The 18,740-nt window shown below is 42.3% G+C and overlaps 2 protein-coding genes and 1 long non-coding RNA gene across 4 annotated transcripts in view; all 3 read right to left on the bottom strand.

Annotated features, from left to right (window-relative positions):
* The window catches only part of mmp28 (matrix metallopeptidase 28), a 109,253-nt gene extending 98,073 nt beyond the window's left edge, over positions 1 to 11,180 (bottom strand). For both annotated transcript variants that reach the window (XM_048612622.1, XM_048612624.1), the window contains exon 1: positions 10,746 to 11,180. In XM_048612622.1, the coding sequence (XP_048468579.1) occupies positions 10,746 to 10,898 (153 nt within the window). In that variant the 5' untranslated portion in view covers positions 10,899 to 11,180. The remainder of the gene's footprint in view (positions 1 to 10,745) is intronic.
* The window catches only part of LOC109930943 (GAS2-like protein 2B), a 253,141-nt gene that overhangs the window by 228,341 nt on the left and 6,060 nt on the right, over positions 1 to 18,740 (bottom strand). The gene's annotated exons all lie outside the window — the stretch shown is intronic.
* Positions 17,748 to 18,734, bottom strand: LOC125486158. Its single transcript, XR_007264846.1, has 2 exons — positions 18,480 to 18,734; positions 17,748 to 17,912 (listed from the first exon to the last, which is right to left on the bottom strand). It is a non-coding gene; the product is annotated as an uncharacterized LOC125486158 (long non-coding RNA).

The raw sequence follows: 18,740 nt of genomic DNA, 5'->3' as shown, positions 1-18,740 counted from the left end.
ATAGAAACGCGGATAGTGGCGATCAGACATGCAAGTTACATCGTCAATGACCCTGGCCTCTCATGCGGTTTCTGAACTTCTTGCACCCAGCTCCTCAGGGGCTGTAGGTCTGTGTTAACCTCCATGTCTACTTACTGCTTCTGCCTCTCTAAGCAGGCATTTGATGGCCTTCTGGTCAGAACACGATCTTGCCCTAACTTTCTGTCTCATCCCAAGGTGTGCATGCCAGCGTCCGAATAACATGGCGTCTGGCTCCTCCCATTGTTGCAGGTCATGCCCTTACAGATGCCACACATAGATAGTGATGGAAAATAATTTAAAGGTACTGCACACTTAAAGGAGGCACATCAAAAATGACATTTGGGAGAACATTGGTCTCTGTCAGGTTGTCCCATTCCTTACTGTTTCCTAAGCCATAGACCCCCTATAGTGCAGAGAGAGGCCATTCAGCCCATCAAGTCCATACTGACCCTCCAAAAAGCATCCCACCCAGACACACCGCCCTACCCTATAACCATAACCCCACATTTCCCATGGCTAACCCAACCAGCCTGCACATCCCTGGGCACTACGGGCAATCTAGCATGGCCAATCCACCTAACCTGCACATCTTTGGACTGTGGGAGGAAACCAGAGCACCCAGAGGAAACCCACACAGACACGGACAGAACATACAAACTCCATGCAGACGGTCACCCAAGGCTCGAATCAAACCTGGGTCCCTAGCACTGCGAGGTAGCAGTGCTAACCACTGTGCCACTGTGCCACCCACAGTCAGATTCACTTCCATCAGGTAGGTTCCCCTGCATCTACAATGTACCTCCCCTTTAGGAGGTGCAGGTTAGCTTTAAGAAGTACTGGCTGATACACACAGCATTAGCTGTGTACTGGAAAGACAAGGAGTGGGCAGTGCCAACGTGGCATGCTACCTCCATGCCAATGAAATAGGCAGAGTGTAACTCTTGTGCCTGCCTTCTGGGTCCACTCAGTACAGCCACCCAGCTCTCCTGTTCTGGAACAAATAAAAACAGAAATTTCTGGAGAAACTCAGCAGGTCTGGTAGAATCTGTGGAGGGAGAAACAGAGCTAATGTTTTGGGTCTGGTGACCCTTTTTTAGAACTTATAGCAGCTACACGACTGGTTCTCTTGTTCTAAATTCACGCACAAGGGAAACAGGAGGGAAATGCTGTCTGTTCTCAATGATGGCTGCAACTACCGAGGGAGTTTCTGATCAGGCAACAATACATTCTGTTTTGCTAAAAATCAAACAGACAGGTAGCCATCTGCATGACAAAGCAATTCATATTCTATCTATCGAACCAGTATGAAAGAATTGCTTGTTTTGTAGTTACCATTCACTTGAACGAAAACCAGGAGTTTACCTTGGACATCAGCCTCAGTATTCTTAATCCATGTTTGGCTGTACATTTCTACATTGCAATTCTCAGGACTCTCAATGTCTACCACTCCTGTCATATACACTGCATTGAAGATTCCAGTCCCTCTCCTTTGTCCAACCGATCTTGTTTATTTTGTTTCGGAGACGTTTGACATTTGGGTAAATGAAATGCTATAACTCATGGCTACACTTGATGTATCCTCTTTGCTTCTGTGAGATCATGTTGCTTGAAAATAAAATTGAGTAGTCAGTTAGCTAATCACTACAGCATCAGGTCAGAAATCACACGATACCAGGTTATAGTCCAACAAGTTTACTTGAAAACACAAGCTTTCAGAGCTTCACTCCTTCTTCAGATGTTAGTGAGAGAGGTAGTATCAGACACAGAATTTATAAAAAAAAGATCAAAGGGTCACACCATTGATGAGGATGTATTAAACCTTAGATGCTGTTAAATCTTTAATCAGTTAGAAGGTTTTAATTCCTTTCAAGTCACAAAGAGATTCTAAACAAGGTCTCGCACCTAACATGCATTGTCTGACCTAAAATGTCACCCCTTCTTTACACTGATAAAACCTTTAGTTCTCTCAGGGCAGTGACTTGAAAGGAATTTGGGGATTTACATATACATATTAATCAATTCAAACCTTCCAAATGATTAAAGATTTAACAGCAGCTTTGATTTGTTTAATACATCCTCATCAGTGGTGTGACCCTTTGATCTTTTACTTATAAATTCTGTGTCTGATACTTCCTCTCTCGCTAACACCTGAACCAGGAGCGAGGCTCCGAAAGCTTGTGTTTGCAAATAAACCTGTTGGACTGTAACCTGGTGTGTGATTTCTGACCTTGTCCATCCCAGTCCAACACCAGCTCCTCCACATCACCGTCACTACAGTCGCACGGCTGCCTAATATTTGCACCAGACGGAAAGAAAAATCTTCCCCACTTCCCACAATTGAGTGAGAGAAAAAAAACACGAAGTGGAAAAACTCAGCAGCTTCAGTGGTATCTGCGGTGAAGTCTATTTTTCTCAGATTTCCACAAATACTATCTTTCTGATGAAGGGTCTAGGCCCGAAACGTCAGCCTTCCTGCTCCTATGATGCTGCTTGGCCTGCTGTGTTCATCCAGCTCTACACCTTGTTGTCTCTGTCTATAGCGGTGTCCAGGTAAGAGCACATCTCAGTGCAGCAACCTCAGTGCTGCCCTCTGATGGCTTCACTGGCAACTGCTGCTGAAACAAGCAACCAAGTTGCTATTCCTTAAGGGACATTGCTACGAACGGTACAAGTGAACTGCACTGAAAACACTGTCACCGACACAACACAATCGCCTCTGTCAAAGATGTAGCAGTTTTTAAAAGAAAATATTTTTTAAAGCTACCATAAATAATCCACAACACATTTAGTAGCAGGAAGACACTCTCTGGATAGATCATAGAATCACTACAGTGCGGAAACAGGCCCTTCGGCCCAACAAGTCCACACCGACCCTCAGAGCATCCCACCTAGACCCATCCTCCGATAACCCACTGAATCTACACATCCCTGAACATTATGGGCAATTTAGCATGTGTGTGCAGAGATATAACAGTTATGTTGCTTGACTAGTCATCCAGGGGTCTGAACTAATATTCCAGTGAGTTCAAATCCAAACATAGCAGTTGAGAATCTGAATTCATTTGTAAAAGCTTGGTATTGATTTAAAAAAAAAGGCCAAGATTATTTTTCTTCTCTCCCATTCTTTAAGAAGATCTGTTGTCTTTGTCTAGTCTGGTCTATATGTGAATCACATCCCACGTTGAGATGATGGACTGTCCTTTGAAGAAGTCAAGTGATTTATTGAACTGGGTACAAAAAAAAAAATCAGACCATGACAGTTCCAGGCATGAGTGTGGAGTTAAGTCCATGATCTTATTGAATTGGCAGAGCTGAATTGAGGGAACACATAGCCTGATCTGGCTTCCAAAGCAAAAACAAAAATTTGCTGGAGAAACTCAGCAGGTCTGTGGAGAGAACTGAAGAAGGGTCATTGGACCCGAAACGTTAACTCTGCTTTCTCTCCACAGATGCCAAGTTTCTCCAGCAATTTCAGGTTTTGTTCCAGATTTCCAGCAACCACAGATATAATTCCTACTCATGGTTCACATGATCTCATATGAAGGATACCACTTCCTCAGCAGCAGTTCACAATGCAAAGCCAACATGAATTTGTATTTTTTTTTTAAAAATCATTCCACAACTATCCACTGTAAATGCTTAGGTTAGTGAACCCAGCAGCACTCCGATGAAGGTTAACTGGTGTTGCAGTAATATGATATTGGTATGATAATGGAGTTAATATATGTTTGTTCACATTGAGCTTATTTTCCATACTCAATTCTGAGAAAACGGCGGGTACAGTTTTCCCAGAAGTCATTTGATTCGTAAGCACAGAAAAAAGCGCCCAATTAAAAACACGAGGATTGATCATTTCTTGTGCATTTTTAACAATGTTTGATAGTTCTCCCCATTCACAGCCTCGTCTACCTCGTTACGAGTCAGTTCTCAGCCCCATGTCAGTTTATACTGGCAGAGAACTGCAGCAACCACAAAACACACACATGCTAAATTGCCCATAATGTTCAGGGATGTGTAGTTTCAGTGGGTTATCGGAGGATGGGTCTAGGTGGGATGCTCTGAGGGTCGGTGTGGACTTGTTGGGCCGAAGGGCCTGTTTCCGCACTGTAGGGATTCTATGATCTATCCAGAGAGAATGGTATAGTCGTGTTGTGCAGCATTTGAATCTTGGCATTCTTGTTAATGTACACAGTTCCACCGCAGGGTGATTACATCCCACAGGGCTTCCTATTGGTGCAGGAAAACAGCACTTAAAACCAACTCTGTGCAAAGACAGCATTCGAGCCCATCGAAACCACTTCTCTTGGTAAATGGGAGTACTCCACTTCAGGAGAAATGGCCTGCACAATGTCTGAAGGCGGTGGTTTTCAGTACAAATTGACTGCGAATAATAGTCAGACTGGAAACATTTGAGAACACGGCAAAAATGTTGCCCATCAAATCAAATGTTCTCTCATCTCTAGCTGGCTTACACGTCTGATAGGACCAGGGTCCTAAGTAGCTAACAGTCACATGAAGCCTTTGACAATAGCACCTTGGGATTCTCACAATCACCTGCAGCAACCTCAACCATTGCTACACCATTTCTTTGAGATTTGCACTAACCCTTCATTGGAGTTACTGCAGATGAACAAGAAAAAAAAATCACTTGACCTACATATACCACAAACTACCATGAGGCAGTTCAACTTTAAGAGCATCTGAGTGTCAAGCCCAAATCCTGCCTTCATCCACACACAGACACTGCGCACAGGGTGGCAATTAGAAACAAAAAGGACTTGCATTTATATAGTGCCTTTCATTGGTTAGGCCACTTTTGGAAAACCAAATTCAATTCTGGTCTCCATGCTATAAGCAAAATATTGTGAAACTTGAAAGGGTGCATAAAACATTTACAAGAATGTTGCCAGGGTTGGAGGGTTTGAGATACAGAGAGAGGCTGAACAGGGTGGGTCTATTTTCCCTGAAGCGTTGGAGGTTGAGGGATGATCTTATAGAAGTTTATAAAATCATCAGGGACATGGATAGGGTAAATAGCCCAGGTCTTCTTCCCAGGGTGGGGGAGTCCAAAACTAGAGGGGCATAGGTTTAAGGTGAGAGGGTAAAGATTTTAAAGGGACCCAAGGGCAAACTTTTTCACTCAGACAGTGGTGCGTGTATGGAACGAGCTGCCAGAGGAAGTGATGGAAGCTGGTACAATTACAACATTTAAAAGGTATCTGAATGAATATACGAATGGGAAGAATTTAGGAAGAGATGTGGGCAAAATGCTGGCAAGTGGGGCTAGATTAATTTAGGATATCTCAGCATGGACGAGTTGGACCGAAGGGTCTGCTTCCGTGCTGTACATCTCCATGACCCTATGACTACAGGCCATCCAATAGCTCAACAGAACCAATGAAGTGCTTTAATGAAATAGTCCAGGGCGTTCCAAGTGGGGTCATGGGCTGAAATGTTGGGAACATGAGTTCCAAGGCAGCAATGGTCATTGAGGAGCCTCACGCCCATTTTCCCCACTCTAACCTGTATCCTTTTCCCCACTCCCCACACAGTTCATACCAAGAGGGTCACAACAATTTTCAAGCTGGGGAGGTCACAGTGGGAAAACATTTGGGAAACTCTGGTGTATTCACTGTTGTCATGTGAGAAATTAAGCAATCCATTTGCACGAGGCAAGCTCCCACAGGCAATGTATAAGATTGACTGTTACAGCGAGACTGAACGAGTGAGAAATAATGACTTGGATTGGTGACACCTGGGAGATCCCAGACCAAGGTCTTGAAACCTGGTTTGGATTAGCTCAAAGCACAACCCCAGGAAGTGAATCTGAAACCTTCCACTTGGTACAACTGAGCCACTCACTGTCTATACTTAACTAAAACCTGAAAGAACCAGGGATGCTGGAAATCTGAAACAAAAACAGAAATTGCTGGAAATGCATCTGTGGAGAGAAATCAGGGTTGACTTTTCTGGTCCAGTGACCCTTCCTCAGTTACTGCTGAGATTTTCCAGCAATTTCTGTTTTTGTTTCACTGTCTTTGCTTACTCACTGACCTTAGTTTCTCAACTTCTCATATTCTTCAAGCTTTTAGCATTATTACTGAAAAGAGAAACACGTTGTTGAAGCTTTTTTCATTTTGCACTTATCAGGTCACATGGAACAATAAACCAAATTTCAAGCAATAACAACAGTTTGCGCTATGGGAGGGAAGGATGGTGATTAGTTGGTAAGTCAACTCCCATTGGCCAGGGTGGTCGCCATGTATCTCTAATGTTACACAGCAGGAACCCAGTGATAAAAATCATTTATATTTAAGGTGCCCTGAGGTACAGGATCAAAAATACTGGAAGGAAACCACCTGGTCTCAAGGAGGTGGGTTTTAAGCAGGACCCAGTGGTAACGAGAGTCTAGATCAGTAACCAGACACGTTCCACTTGGTGATTTCGCAGAGAGTAGCACACCACCGGTAGTGGCAGGGAGCTGGTCTGAATCATTAAGTTGCCACTTGTAGACAGACTGGGGCTCAGCTGGAGGTGGTATTCAGGCCTGGGGCAGGGTTGGTGACAAGGCCTGCTCCTGTCACTGCCCCCATTAGCAGCAGTAGCAGCATCCCCTCCACAGGCCTAGGCTGGTCGCCATAGCTACACAGCTCCTCAAAATAAAGACTGAGACTTCCTCAGACACTGCAGGATGGAGGCTGCCACAGAATCTCCCCCCACCTTCAATTGAGCAGCATTCCCAGAGACAACATTTGAACTGTGTCTTCTCTGGGAAGATCTCATAAGCTACCAATGAGTTGGGCGGCAGGGAACGGGGTGGAAATGAAGATTTGGAAATGGTCTTGCCCTGCCATTGTTCTTAAAGGAGATAGGATCCCATCCATTTTGAGGCATTTGAACCACCATCTTTTCATGTACTCATTCCTTTATCACCTCCTTTTATCCCATAGCTCTCTGTTCACTTAATCTGCTTTACATCTTTCTGCTCTGTTGAGACCTCACAAACCTGAAACATTAACTCAGTTCCTCTGTCCACAGAGCCTCCTGACCTACTGAGCGTTTGCCAACATTTTCCGTTTAGTTGTACGATTAGTTTATTCTCCTAAAACACTAACTCTTCCTGTTCCCAATCTACACATAATACACATATACCACGACTAACTTATGGCACTACAACTGTAAGAGTAATAAAGGATGTATTACACTTTGTCATATTTTGGATATACACATCAGAACTTCACCGGAGGGAGTTTAATGCAGACTGGAGTGATGAGCTTGTGTATACAAAACAAATCGCTGGTTGTCAAGTCAGTTGCAAAACAGTAATAACACAAGTAAGTTTTCCAGACAATATTAAACCACAAGAACTAGGCTCTGGTTTTTTTTGAACGTCAGCAGAACAGCAAGATGGAACAGTTGTGAAACATTTCTAATCCTTTGCACTGAACACGTTTTTCTTTAAGTGACTTTGTGTAATTTTCATGCCGATGATGTGACAGGAGCAAAAAGGCGATCTTCTAGTGAAGGGTCTAACCCAAAGCATTAACCCCGTGTCATTGCTTTTTCGATGTTGACTCGCCAGTTCCATATTCCCAGCATTTTCTGTTTGTGCATCACCGCTTCTTTCGGACGTTCCTTCGCCAAAGCGGTGCCACAACTGGCGAGATATCAGATTCACCGATAAAACAATGATTAACACAGAGTAACTGATCATACCCAGAACATGTTTACTCAAACTCCTTCTCCCCACCCAAAAAAAGCTGTCATTACTGTTTGAGTCTGTGTTGTTGTACCAGGGGGGGAATCTGCATTTGTGTGGCTGTTTGTCCTACATTGACTGAAGGAAGAAGACAATGTTGATTCTGCTTTTCCTACAATAAAGGAGATAAACTCCAACACTCACTGCCTCCTTTCCAGAATTACTGGGGTGTATTTAAATCAATGGTGTTTGGGGGAACAACCTGGAGTGAAATTCGAGTAGTCGATATTGTGCTTTGGGGGTTGAGTGTAATCTTCTCTGCCTATCATTCAATATGACCGTGGCTGATCCTGTATCTCCATGTTATCATAGAATCCCTAGAGTGTGGAAGCAGGCCATTCAGCCCATTAAGTCCATTCCCACCCTCCAAAGAGCATTGCACACAGACCCAATCACCTTCCTATAACCCTGCATATCTCTGGACACTACAGGCAATTTAGCATGGCCAATCCAGCTAAACTGCACATCTTTGGACTGTGGGAGGAAACTGGACGACCCGGAGAAAACCCACACAGACACTGGGAGAATGTGCAAACTCCATACTGAGAGTTGTCTAAGGGAGGAATCGAACCTGTGCCCCTGGCACCGTGAGGCAACAGTACTAACAACTGAACCATCGTACCTCCCACTTAAATTCTCATATTCTCCCCCTACTCCTAATGCCTTTAAAATCGAAAAATTTACCTATTTCTTTCTTGAATATATTCAGTGACTTGGCCTCCACAACCTTCTGTGGTCGACTATTCCACAGGTTTGCTACCTTTTACATGAAATGTTTCCTCACCTCAGTCCTAATTCATCTCAACCACATGTCCTGAAATTGTGTTCCCCTGGTTCTAGACTCCCCAGCCAAGGAAAACATCTTCCCTGCATCAAGTCTGTCCACCCCTGTTAGAATTGCGTATACTACAATCAGATCCCATCTCATCCAGCTAATGTACCTAGGCTGTACATCCCCTGACACTGTGGGGTATTTTAAGATGGCAATCCACATCTTTGGACTGTGGGAGGAAACCGGAGCACCCAGAGGAAAGCCACGCAGACACAGGGAAGAATGTGCAAACTCCACACAGTCGTCCGAGGGCGGACCTTGGCACTGTGGGGCAGCAGTGCTGACCACTGAACCACCGTGCCACCCTGTCTGCTAAGGTTACTCTCTACATTACTTTAAATGAGCTCCAGAGCTGCAGGAGAACTCCCCAAGGACTCCGCCCCAGCCCTCTGAAAATGAACCTGCTCCCACCTGCCCCTGTGCCATTCCCTGGTTGTACCCATCCAACTGAGCTCGTCAGGCCTCAATCTGACACATTGACTCCTCTTGGCAGGTCAAAAGGAGTGGGGATCTCAATAGGGGTGAGGTGGGGCTGCTGCAAACAAAATGGACAGGCTGCTGCTGGAACAGGAGCAAAAAAGCCATGTAAAGGTATGAATGTGGGAACAAAATAAGGGTAGGCCACTCAGCCCTTGGAGCTCACTTTCCAATGCAGTTAGATCACTGCTGAACAAAACAAAAAAAAAGACCGTGGATGCTGGAAACCTGAAACAAAAACACAAAGTCCTAGAGAAACTCAGCACATCTGGCAGCATCTATCCAGCAAGAGAATCAGAGTTAACATTTCTTGTCCAGGTCTGAAGGAGAATTAGGGTCTTGTGACACAGTGATAACGTCCCCAACTCTGAGCCAGGAGCTCTAGGTTCAAGTCCCACCTGCTCCGAGGTTGTGCAGTAACATTCCTCAGGTCAATGAGGAAGTATCTAAAAGCAATGCTTTGGAGTTAAATGTGAGAATAGGATGCAACACATTTGGATGACTGTTATACTGCATGTTGTGATGTGAAGCTGGTGCACTTTGGGTTAGACAGTTATATTTGTGCTTACTTTTTTCTCCTCATAATACAGATGCTGTGCCTGACCTGCTGAGTATTTCCAGTATTTTTTTTTAATAACAGATTTGTAGCATCTACAGTATTTTTGATTTTGTCTTTGGTGTCTAGTCGTTGACTAGGAACAGGAACCCTCGCCCAGCATCCTTTCCCAAGGCCAGGCGAGGCATAACACACTCCCCATATCTAACCATCACTGCACCCAAGCAGCCAGCTCTGTGCAGACTCTGGATTACCCAGAGAAAGAGTCTACTCAATAACAAAATCCACATTTTCAAACTTTCCAAAATGTCACCGCATTATTCCACACCCAGAAAGTGGCGTGCTGGAGAATGAGTGGGGAGTGAGACTAACTGAGTATACAACTGGCAATTGGACAAAGATTCTTATACTGTAAGAATCGATTGTTCGTCAGTAACTCCTAGTGAAGAGAGGATTAAGGAACCCATTGCAATTCTCCCAGACCCTTTTCAGCCCTCTGTGAAATTGAAATTATACAGAATCATTTCACCAAACTATGGAAGAGAGGCGAGGTGTGAATGGGACATTTGAAGTAATTCGGGGTAGAGTTGGGGACACGTGAAACTCAGTTAAGTTCCCAAGTAGATTCACTGCCAACTAGCAGTAAAAATAATTACACCAGTTGGGGTGCTCAGCGGTGACCATGATCATAACTGGGTATTATAGTAGAGGTCAGTTCCTGAACAGAACTGGAAAAGGATCCTTAGTATAGAGTCAATAACTTTCTTCAAACAGGTACAGTACAACCAGAGTGGTACATTGTTACATGCAGTCATATAGATCAGTCCTAGGTTATGTAGTGCCTGTTGGTTTTCCCTTCCGGTTAAATAGTCTACATTTCGATATGGTCTTCCTATAAAAAGACAGAAGCCCAACTTTTTACATAGAGGTTCGGTTCTGGGTAGCCCAGCTATGATAGAAAGAGGAGAATTTTTTTCTGTTTGCAAGACAGAGTCCAGTCAGTCACAATGTTAAAACATCACTGAACAGATGACCCCAGGAGATTGAACCTGCCTCCCACAGACACCCGGTAGGATTCAGCCCAGTGAAAAGGTGCATACCACTGTTGCTTGGAGTCGCAGACGTTCTCTTGCTGCAGTCCTGTCGGGTTCCTGCTCCACGGGGGCACACGGACTCCAGGGAATGAAGAGGAGTACAGCACCCAGTACTCTCAAGGTTGAGGGTCGCCGGAGCGAATGTTGCAAAGTCATCATGCGCCCCTACCCTCAGAAATACAAGACAGTTCACAGTAGCGGGTTGGTTTGTAATTGGTTGAGTCGTTCAAGTGAAATCTGTGCAGTCATTTCGAGAAGAGGTGCAGCTAGCTGGAGAAGAACCCCACTTGTTTTCCTCTCAATTACACCAGAGTCGGTCAGAGTTCTCTGTTCAACAACTCGGTGCTTGACTTTACAAGCAGCCGGAATGCCAAGGGGTGTGTGCGCCTTTTGGCTGCGGAGGGACAGTAATCAGAAAGAATATGAGCCAACTGCAGTTATTAGCACCACCCAGCAGCCAGCCGGCTAACGGGGACCGTAAGTCACCGCCCAGTCCCCTTTTAAAAGGGCAATGCTTTGGTGTTGGGGCGGGGCGTCACAACAGGAATTGGACTGTAGTTATACGGCACCCTGTGAGGTGAGGCTGGTACACGTCTGGAGTTATGCATCATGTTTGCGCGCACTTTTTTGTAACAGGAGTGATTCCACATTCCTAGCAGAAAGCATTCTGACGCACCACTACACACACAGACCAAATCTTAAATTACATGAAAACGATAGTATCCTTCCCACTAGCTTTACAATCCGCCGAGATTTTTGCACTTTCCACGCCTCATATGCAGCTCCCAGTTCCTCCAGCCCATTGGCCATGGTATCTTCAGCCAGATAGAGAAACGAAGAGAGTACCTAAACGAGCATTGATCCCTTCCTTAGAAGAGGAGACTGGGAACTTATTCATGAGATGTAGCTAGCACTAGCTAGGTCAGCATTTAATACCTAGAGAGAGCTAAGAGTCAGCCACATGACTGTAGATTCAGAGTCACATGTCGACCATAGCAAATAAGGACAGGGGTGAACCAGTTGAATTTCACCCAACAACAGTTTCAATGGTCATAAGCTGGCATTAAAAGCCTAATAATTATTGAATTCAAATTCTACCATCCGCCACTGGGGGGGGGGGGGGTGGAAGAGAAAGAGGGGGATGCAAACCGAGGTCGGTCGGTCGGTCAGTCAGTTAATCAATCAATCCCCTGCAATTAAAAATAATAGCAAAGACGAGGGCTTTGAAGAGGTAGATTGTAACAAATAAGATAGTAGGAGACAGGCAAGTTCAAGAATAGTTGAATATCAAGAGGCAAACGGGAGAGTGCAAGAGGAACAGAGCACGAAGTAGGGCAATTATGCTACAACTGAAGAGGATATACTTAGCTTAGTGTGTTGTTTTGGTCTTGCCTGGAGTGGCTTAGTCCTAGGATGACAAAGATTGGAGTTGAAAAATAATGGCTTGAGAGGGGGCATGAGAGAAGATGGGTTGCCCAGAAAGCTAAAGGAGGGAATCCAATCTGTGAAAAGAATATCTAATATTTAAACACGGAGATTTGAGTCTTTAGATTAAAATATGCTTCCAGGCTTCAATTTCAACTGTTTATATTCATTAACCCAAAAGTTAATTTTTAAAAAAAAACCTACAGTAGAATTCAAGAGTCTGGAGGGCAGGCAGGCAGGCAGAATGGGTCAAATAACCTACTCCATCTTCTCTTAATTGATTGTGATTATATGGGTATTGATCACCTAAAAAAGACGTTCCTTATCAACATCTCATTGGTATCCTTACTAAAGGTTGAGTGCCCTGCTCTTAGTTAAAGTAATGGCATTGAATTTTTGCTTTCTACCCTCGCATACAGCCACAACAGAACATGTTAAAAGACGACTCTTAGGACCATGCAGTACACCCTTATCACACCTTTGCAGCAGGTTGAATTTGAACCAGGGCCTGCTAGACATTATCACATCATACAACTTGTCTGCCATTTGTTGACATTCACAAATCCTCAGCATGTTACTCAGAGTTACTGATCTACTGTAGACAGCATGGCATATGGTTTCACAGTTCAGCATTATTGACTTTACTATAGTAACGATCTTATTAGAACTCAAAATGTGCACTAGGCCTTCAAACAAATTTTACTCAGTACATGATTTAATAACTTCTGATTTTTTGTGAGCAAGGTATTTTAGGGGTCTTCCTCAGGCTGCCACCCACCACGAAGATCTCTGCTAGTGTTGTTCAGGCAGGAGATCTCTCCACAACTGCCACTCGTTATCAATCCCTATATGTGCAAGTTTACATTATAGGTCATGGGCTGTTTCATATTTCTACATGAAACAAAACTATTTACAGATATTTTCCATAGATTGTATTTCCCAACTGATAGCAGAAAGGCAGTACAGCATTCAAAATTAGTTAGTGCAATGGCTGCCTCGGGACTAGCTCAACATAATTCACAAATTTAATGCCCAAAAAAGAGCCATGCCCTTGAATTGCAAAGATACTCCTGTTGTAATAGATTACCTTTGCTGGGATATGAAAAAAAGTTACAAAAAAGTTAAACTGGGGATAATGGTTCAGTTCTACTTGGCTTGCAGGGAAGTAACTTCCCCTCGGTCCCCTCCACAATTTGAAAAAGTTGCCACAAGTTCCAAAAAAAAAAAAAAAAAAAAAAAAAACTGGACTGCAGTTCTTTCATCGTTTAGAGAAAGACTTCCAATTTCTGGAGCATAATCAACAACTTAGATTTTAACAGCCACTGTATTGCTGATGCAGAAGTACTGCTGCATTCCAGAAGTTGGAGAAGTATTTAAATGACAAAATGTTCTCAAACTATTATTATAATCTGCAACAAAGTGCAAATGCAGTCTGTTGAAAGAACAAACTAGAACTTCGCAGACATATAATCAGTGGTGCCCTGCAAAAAGTTAACTTTTAATCAATCTCACTTTATCCTCAGTTTAAAAAAAAAAATTGGTCCAGTCTGTAGAGATTCTCACTTTTAGGAAATCAGGTTTTTATTCACTTCATTAACTAGCCTGGATGATTGCAGTTTAGCATCAGCCAAGTCAAAGCAGCCCATTTGATCAGTACATCACTTCAACCTAAAGAGGTTCACTTCCTTCACTATTGGTATGCAATGGCAGTAGAGCGTACCATCTACAAAGTTGCACTGCACCAACTTGCCAAGGCTTATTCAACAACACACCCAGATCACATTACCTCCTACAAAAAGGCAGAAACATGGGACCACTACAACAGCTAGGTTTGCCTCCAAGACCTAATGTGGAACTGTATCTTACTATCATTAGGTCAAAATCCTGGCACACCTAGCAGGTACAGCGAGTACACAGGAACATTGACAGCAGCTCATCACTACTTTCTCAAAAGGCAATTAGTGATGGAACAATAGATGCTGGTTCAAGTCCTGGGAAATAAAATTGAGCTTGCATCTAATTATGTTATTCTGTGTAAATGAATGCAGATAACTGAAAAATGCACAGCCTGACTGACTTCAAACTGAATTGGGAGAAAAACAGTAGCACAATCTTAACTAGTGGGGCCAAAAGAAAAAGCATATTACAAGGGCTCTGTAAAAACATTCACCAATGAAGAAAATGATAAAGGGCTGGAGGTCAGTCTAAAACACATCTCTTCCTTATACATGCTTAATTGTGGCTTGTTAAAATTTTCCCACAGTATACCCAAAAATAATCAGCTGACATTGGAAAGCTATTCAATTTAACTGAAATGTATCTTTTACTCCATTTTTACATGTGGGAGCTCCCACTGCTAAGTCCACAGCAAATCAAAGTTTTGGGAGTATTTTGGTCTCTAGCCCAATAATTATAACGTCTGCAGCAGCTGATTTTAATCTTTCAACTATTGTTAGCTGAAAGCATCACCAGATGAGACTCCAAGCTCTAAAACGTCTTCCCCAAACTTCGTAGTCACTCAATTTACATCTTTTGATATCAGCCCTAAATTTGTGGAATGGTGCCAATTTCAGTTTGACAGAGCTCGTGAAGCATTTCATTAGGTTAAAAGTTGCTAGAGTCTGACAGAAATCATTAACTCCCTGTGTACACTGGCAACTCTTGATACCTTATTGTCAAAGATCCAGAGCTGTAGTGAAAGTACAGTAGTTTCAAAGGAAAGCCAAGAGAAATAATTCACATCAACTCAACTTTGGTTAAGCTTTGGAGGACATTTCAATTTGCAAAATTAGTATGACAAAGCAACCTGAACAAAATGGTTATGAGAATATCCACAACAGGAACTAACCACACACCAGTAAAAATGATTGATGTTTTAATTAGGATTCAATCCAGTAAATTTGATCAGGGATGCCAAATAACCAATTGCATTCTCCTTCTTCAAAAGACTGCTAAAAATAGGGAAGAGAGAATATTGAAAAAAAGAAAGTGTGGGGAAAGCTAAACAACACTCCAGGGTTACGTTATTAAAAATTTAGCACACCAGGTCTAGACTAATATGAAAATAGTATTTATGCAAACACTAACTCTTTGTAACAAGAGTATCAAAGGCAAGACTCAATTAACTACTGAACAACATTGGTCACAGTTGTATTTTGAGAACCAGGACACATGAATGAAGCTTATTCTAGACAAAAAAAAGGTACAAAGTTAATTATGACCGATGTATCAGCTCTTAGTCCTACCATGTTCCACTGTGGACACCACCCCCCAGAGAAATGTCAAGTTTACACTAATGACCTTTACATAATAAGCTTGCAAAAATGAGAAAAATCATAACCAGAAGTTCAAAAGAAATTCTAGTATTAATACAGAGTATTCCATGAAAGAATAGTAAATGCATCTTCTAGGCACACTTGTGTCACAAAAATGCTTGGAGTAACTGCTGTAGATGCATTTAAGTACTGACTGGTACTAAACAGCCACATCCCAAACATGGTCACTGCAATATCTTGACTGAGGTGCTTTATCAAGTGGTTGTCACTAAATAACAAAAATGGTAAAACTTGCAAACAAACAGAAGACCTAATGCTAATCTACAAATCAGAGTTTGAGAGAAGTCTTTCTTTCTAGACCCAGGAGGACTGTAACAGATCAGCATAATTATCCTGACCAAGTGGGGGAAGCACCTTACAGCTTAGCAGATTTATCCCAGAACCACAGTCCATGTTTCACAACTCTTTTGAAGCACACCATTGTGGTCAAAAGGCACTTCATGAAGCTTTTCAGTATTTTAGGTTCCAGTTCCACCTGCTCCAACAGTGCATCATAACACACCTCGACAGAGTGATTAAAAAAAACCTACTCAGAACACAGGGGTGTCACAATCAGGTAGTCTCAAAGGCAAAGTGAAAAACAAGGGCAGCATTATGCGAAAAGTTGTCAGTTAAATTGTAAAAGCAGAGTTGAGTGTACAAAGATGACCGTAAAACTGGAGTGCATCGATCACTAAGCTACTGCAATGGATATCACTGGACCAATAATCTAGAGGTGACTAGTGAAAAATCAAGTTGCAAATTTAAGTTGGGTTCAGGTCATTTAGTGGAAGCAGCAGCTAATCAAGAAGCTGTGTCAATGCTCTTCACTGGACGAGAAGATGAGCAATAAAATTTGTTTCCCACAATATTACACACTGCTGCAGACTTTTTCCACTTTTACTAAAGAGCTGTTTGTATACCCAATTAAAAAAAGGATGATGCTCTGTGGTTAAAAAGATTTTTTTTAACAAATGGTAGACTAGACTAGGAAATAATGAACTATACTGCATTGTTTGAAGCCTATGTCTGTAAAACCTAAGAAGTATAAAACAACCCTGTCCACCCCATTGAAAGAAAGGAAATCCAAGAAGTCCACAACTGTATGCCAGGGCTTCATAAGCAAGACAAACATTGCTCATTTCACAATAAAAATGCTTAGGAGATCAACTTGACCAAAATCAGCAACATGGCTGTTATTGTCAAAAGTAGCAGCATATCATACAATACTAAGACATGCAAGTGGGCCCACACTAACTTTTATATTGGATGTCAAATTAGCATTCAGAAAAATTAGCAGCTGGAGATTAATCATAGAATCCCTAGTGTGGAAACAGGCCATTCAGCCCATTGAGTCCACACTGCCCTTCAGAAGAGCAGCCCACCTAGCCCGACCTTCCTATCCTATTCCTTTAACCCTGCACTTCCCCATGGTTAATCCACCCAAACTACATATCCTGAGACACTATGGGCAATTTAGCATGGCCAATCCATCTAAACTGCACATTGGGAGTAAACTGAGACACAGGGAAAACCTGCAAACTCCACAGGCACAGTTGCCAGAGGCTGGAATCAAACTTGGGTCCAGTGCGCTGTGAGGCAGCAATGCTAACCACTGAGCCAGTGCATCAGCCCAAGGGAGGGGGACTGGAAACAGACAGGTGTGCCTCAAATCCAATACATTAAAACATTGGATTTTACTGTTTGGTATGTATAATTAAAACAATGTGGAGCAGTTCCGTCATCTCCTGCAATACAATGATGTAAACAACTGAAATAAGCAACTACATTCCTAGGTTAGAGTTTACAGTACAGTAGAAAAGGCCAAGTTCCAAGGCCACACTACATGAAGTTTCACCAAGGATACTTAAAGAATGGCCAGATGAATCCTTACAGACATGAAAGTACCAACTGAAAAAAGTTGTCATTAGCCAACACGCTTATTGCTATAGGACATTAGAAGCCAAACCATTGGATACATACATTTTTATTGCAGATTTCAAGTTGAGAAAAAAGCAACATGTTTAGTATCCATTATTAAAAGTTAAGACCAACTTCAACGTAAAGTACTGCAGTCATTTTTTTTGTTTTTTTTAATACAATTTATGAATCCCTCTATACAGAAATAGGGAAAGATACCACCCAAAAATGACAAGGTAAATGAACCACACACTGTTGCATACAAGTGTACTGTTCACAGGAAACAACCAGTAATGACAATGCTACTGACCCAACTAGAGTAGTCAAAGACAAGTCACTGTCCAGGCAATTTATTAAAAATTCATTTTAATCTTTGTCTTCAAATACATACTATGAAAAAGTACATTACATTGCATCGATGTTAAAGCACCACTAAAGCAAAAAAAAAAGAAAATTCTTGTTCCCAGCATGCTTTCAGTAAGGCCTGTCACGTCGATCTGATCTGTGATCACTTCTGAAATTGAAAATAAAATAAAATTATCCCCACAGATTTCAATATTAGCAATGCTTCAAATTCTTCCATAAGTTTCTATTAGATAGTAATGCCTGCATGGAATTCTGACAAATGCCCACAACTGAAAAGTTTAAAATTAAAGGTTGAGACAAAAAAAATTATTAATTCTGGAAACTTGAGGTAAGTGGAGTTTTGGTTTTCAGCATTGTGAAGGTCAGATCTGTTTTTCAGAAAGGGTCTGCAAATCATTTGGAACACTGAACCAAGTACATCCTGTCCAATAAATCATTTGGCTTAAGTCAACGACTCAATTACCTGGTGAGTGTAATTACAACTTATTGTTGACTTTAATTATCAAAAAAAGGACCTTTTCAAAGTCTAACTTAATGTAAACAAGAAAGAAATAAAGTTTGATATTGTCTGCACATCCTTGCATTAGGCAAACAATTGTGCCAAATTTAATATTTAAAAATAGTTGTTTCAGGTCAAGGGTACTTATGGCATTCAGAAACAAGAGACAAGGTTGGTTGTTTTTCTTCCACCTAGGAATTCTATTTCGATACATACCTTCCTCCTCCCATTTTTCCTGAGCCAAAGCCACGATCACCACCTCTGCCTCCACGGAATCCACCACGACCTCTAAAGCCACCTCTTCCATGATGATGTTCTAAGCAACAGGCAAATGGTTTTAAAAATTAAAATTCAGATGTGGGGGGAGGCTAACAGCAAGTTTCAGGGAACAGCTAGGTTTCCGTATTGGAAAGATGGTACTTGGAATTTAAAAAACCAATGGCCTCAACATTAAAGCATTTAGCCATTCCAAAAAAG

This window comes from Rhincodon typus, chromosome 26, assembly GCF_021869965.1.
Source record: "Rhincodon typus isolate 14 chromosome 26, sRhiTyp1.1, whole genome shotgun sequence".
Taxonomy (NCBI): domain Eukaryota; kingdom Metazoa; phylum Chordata; class Chondrichthyes; order Orectolobiformes; family Rhincodontidae; genus Rhincodon; species Rhincodon typus.
The sequence above is the reverse complement of the archived record's forward strand: the minus strand, read 5'-3'. Positions and strand labels throughout refer to the sequence as shown.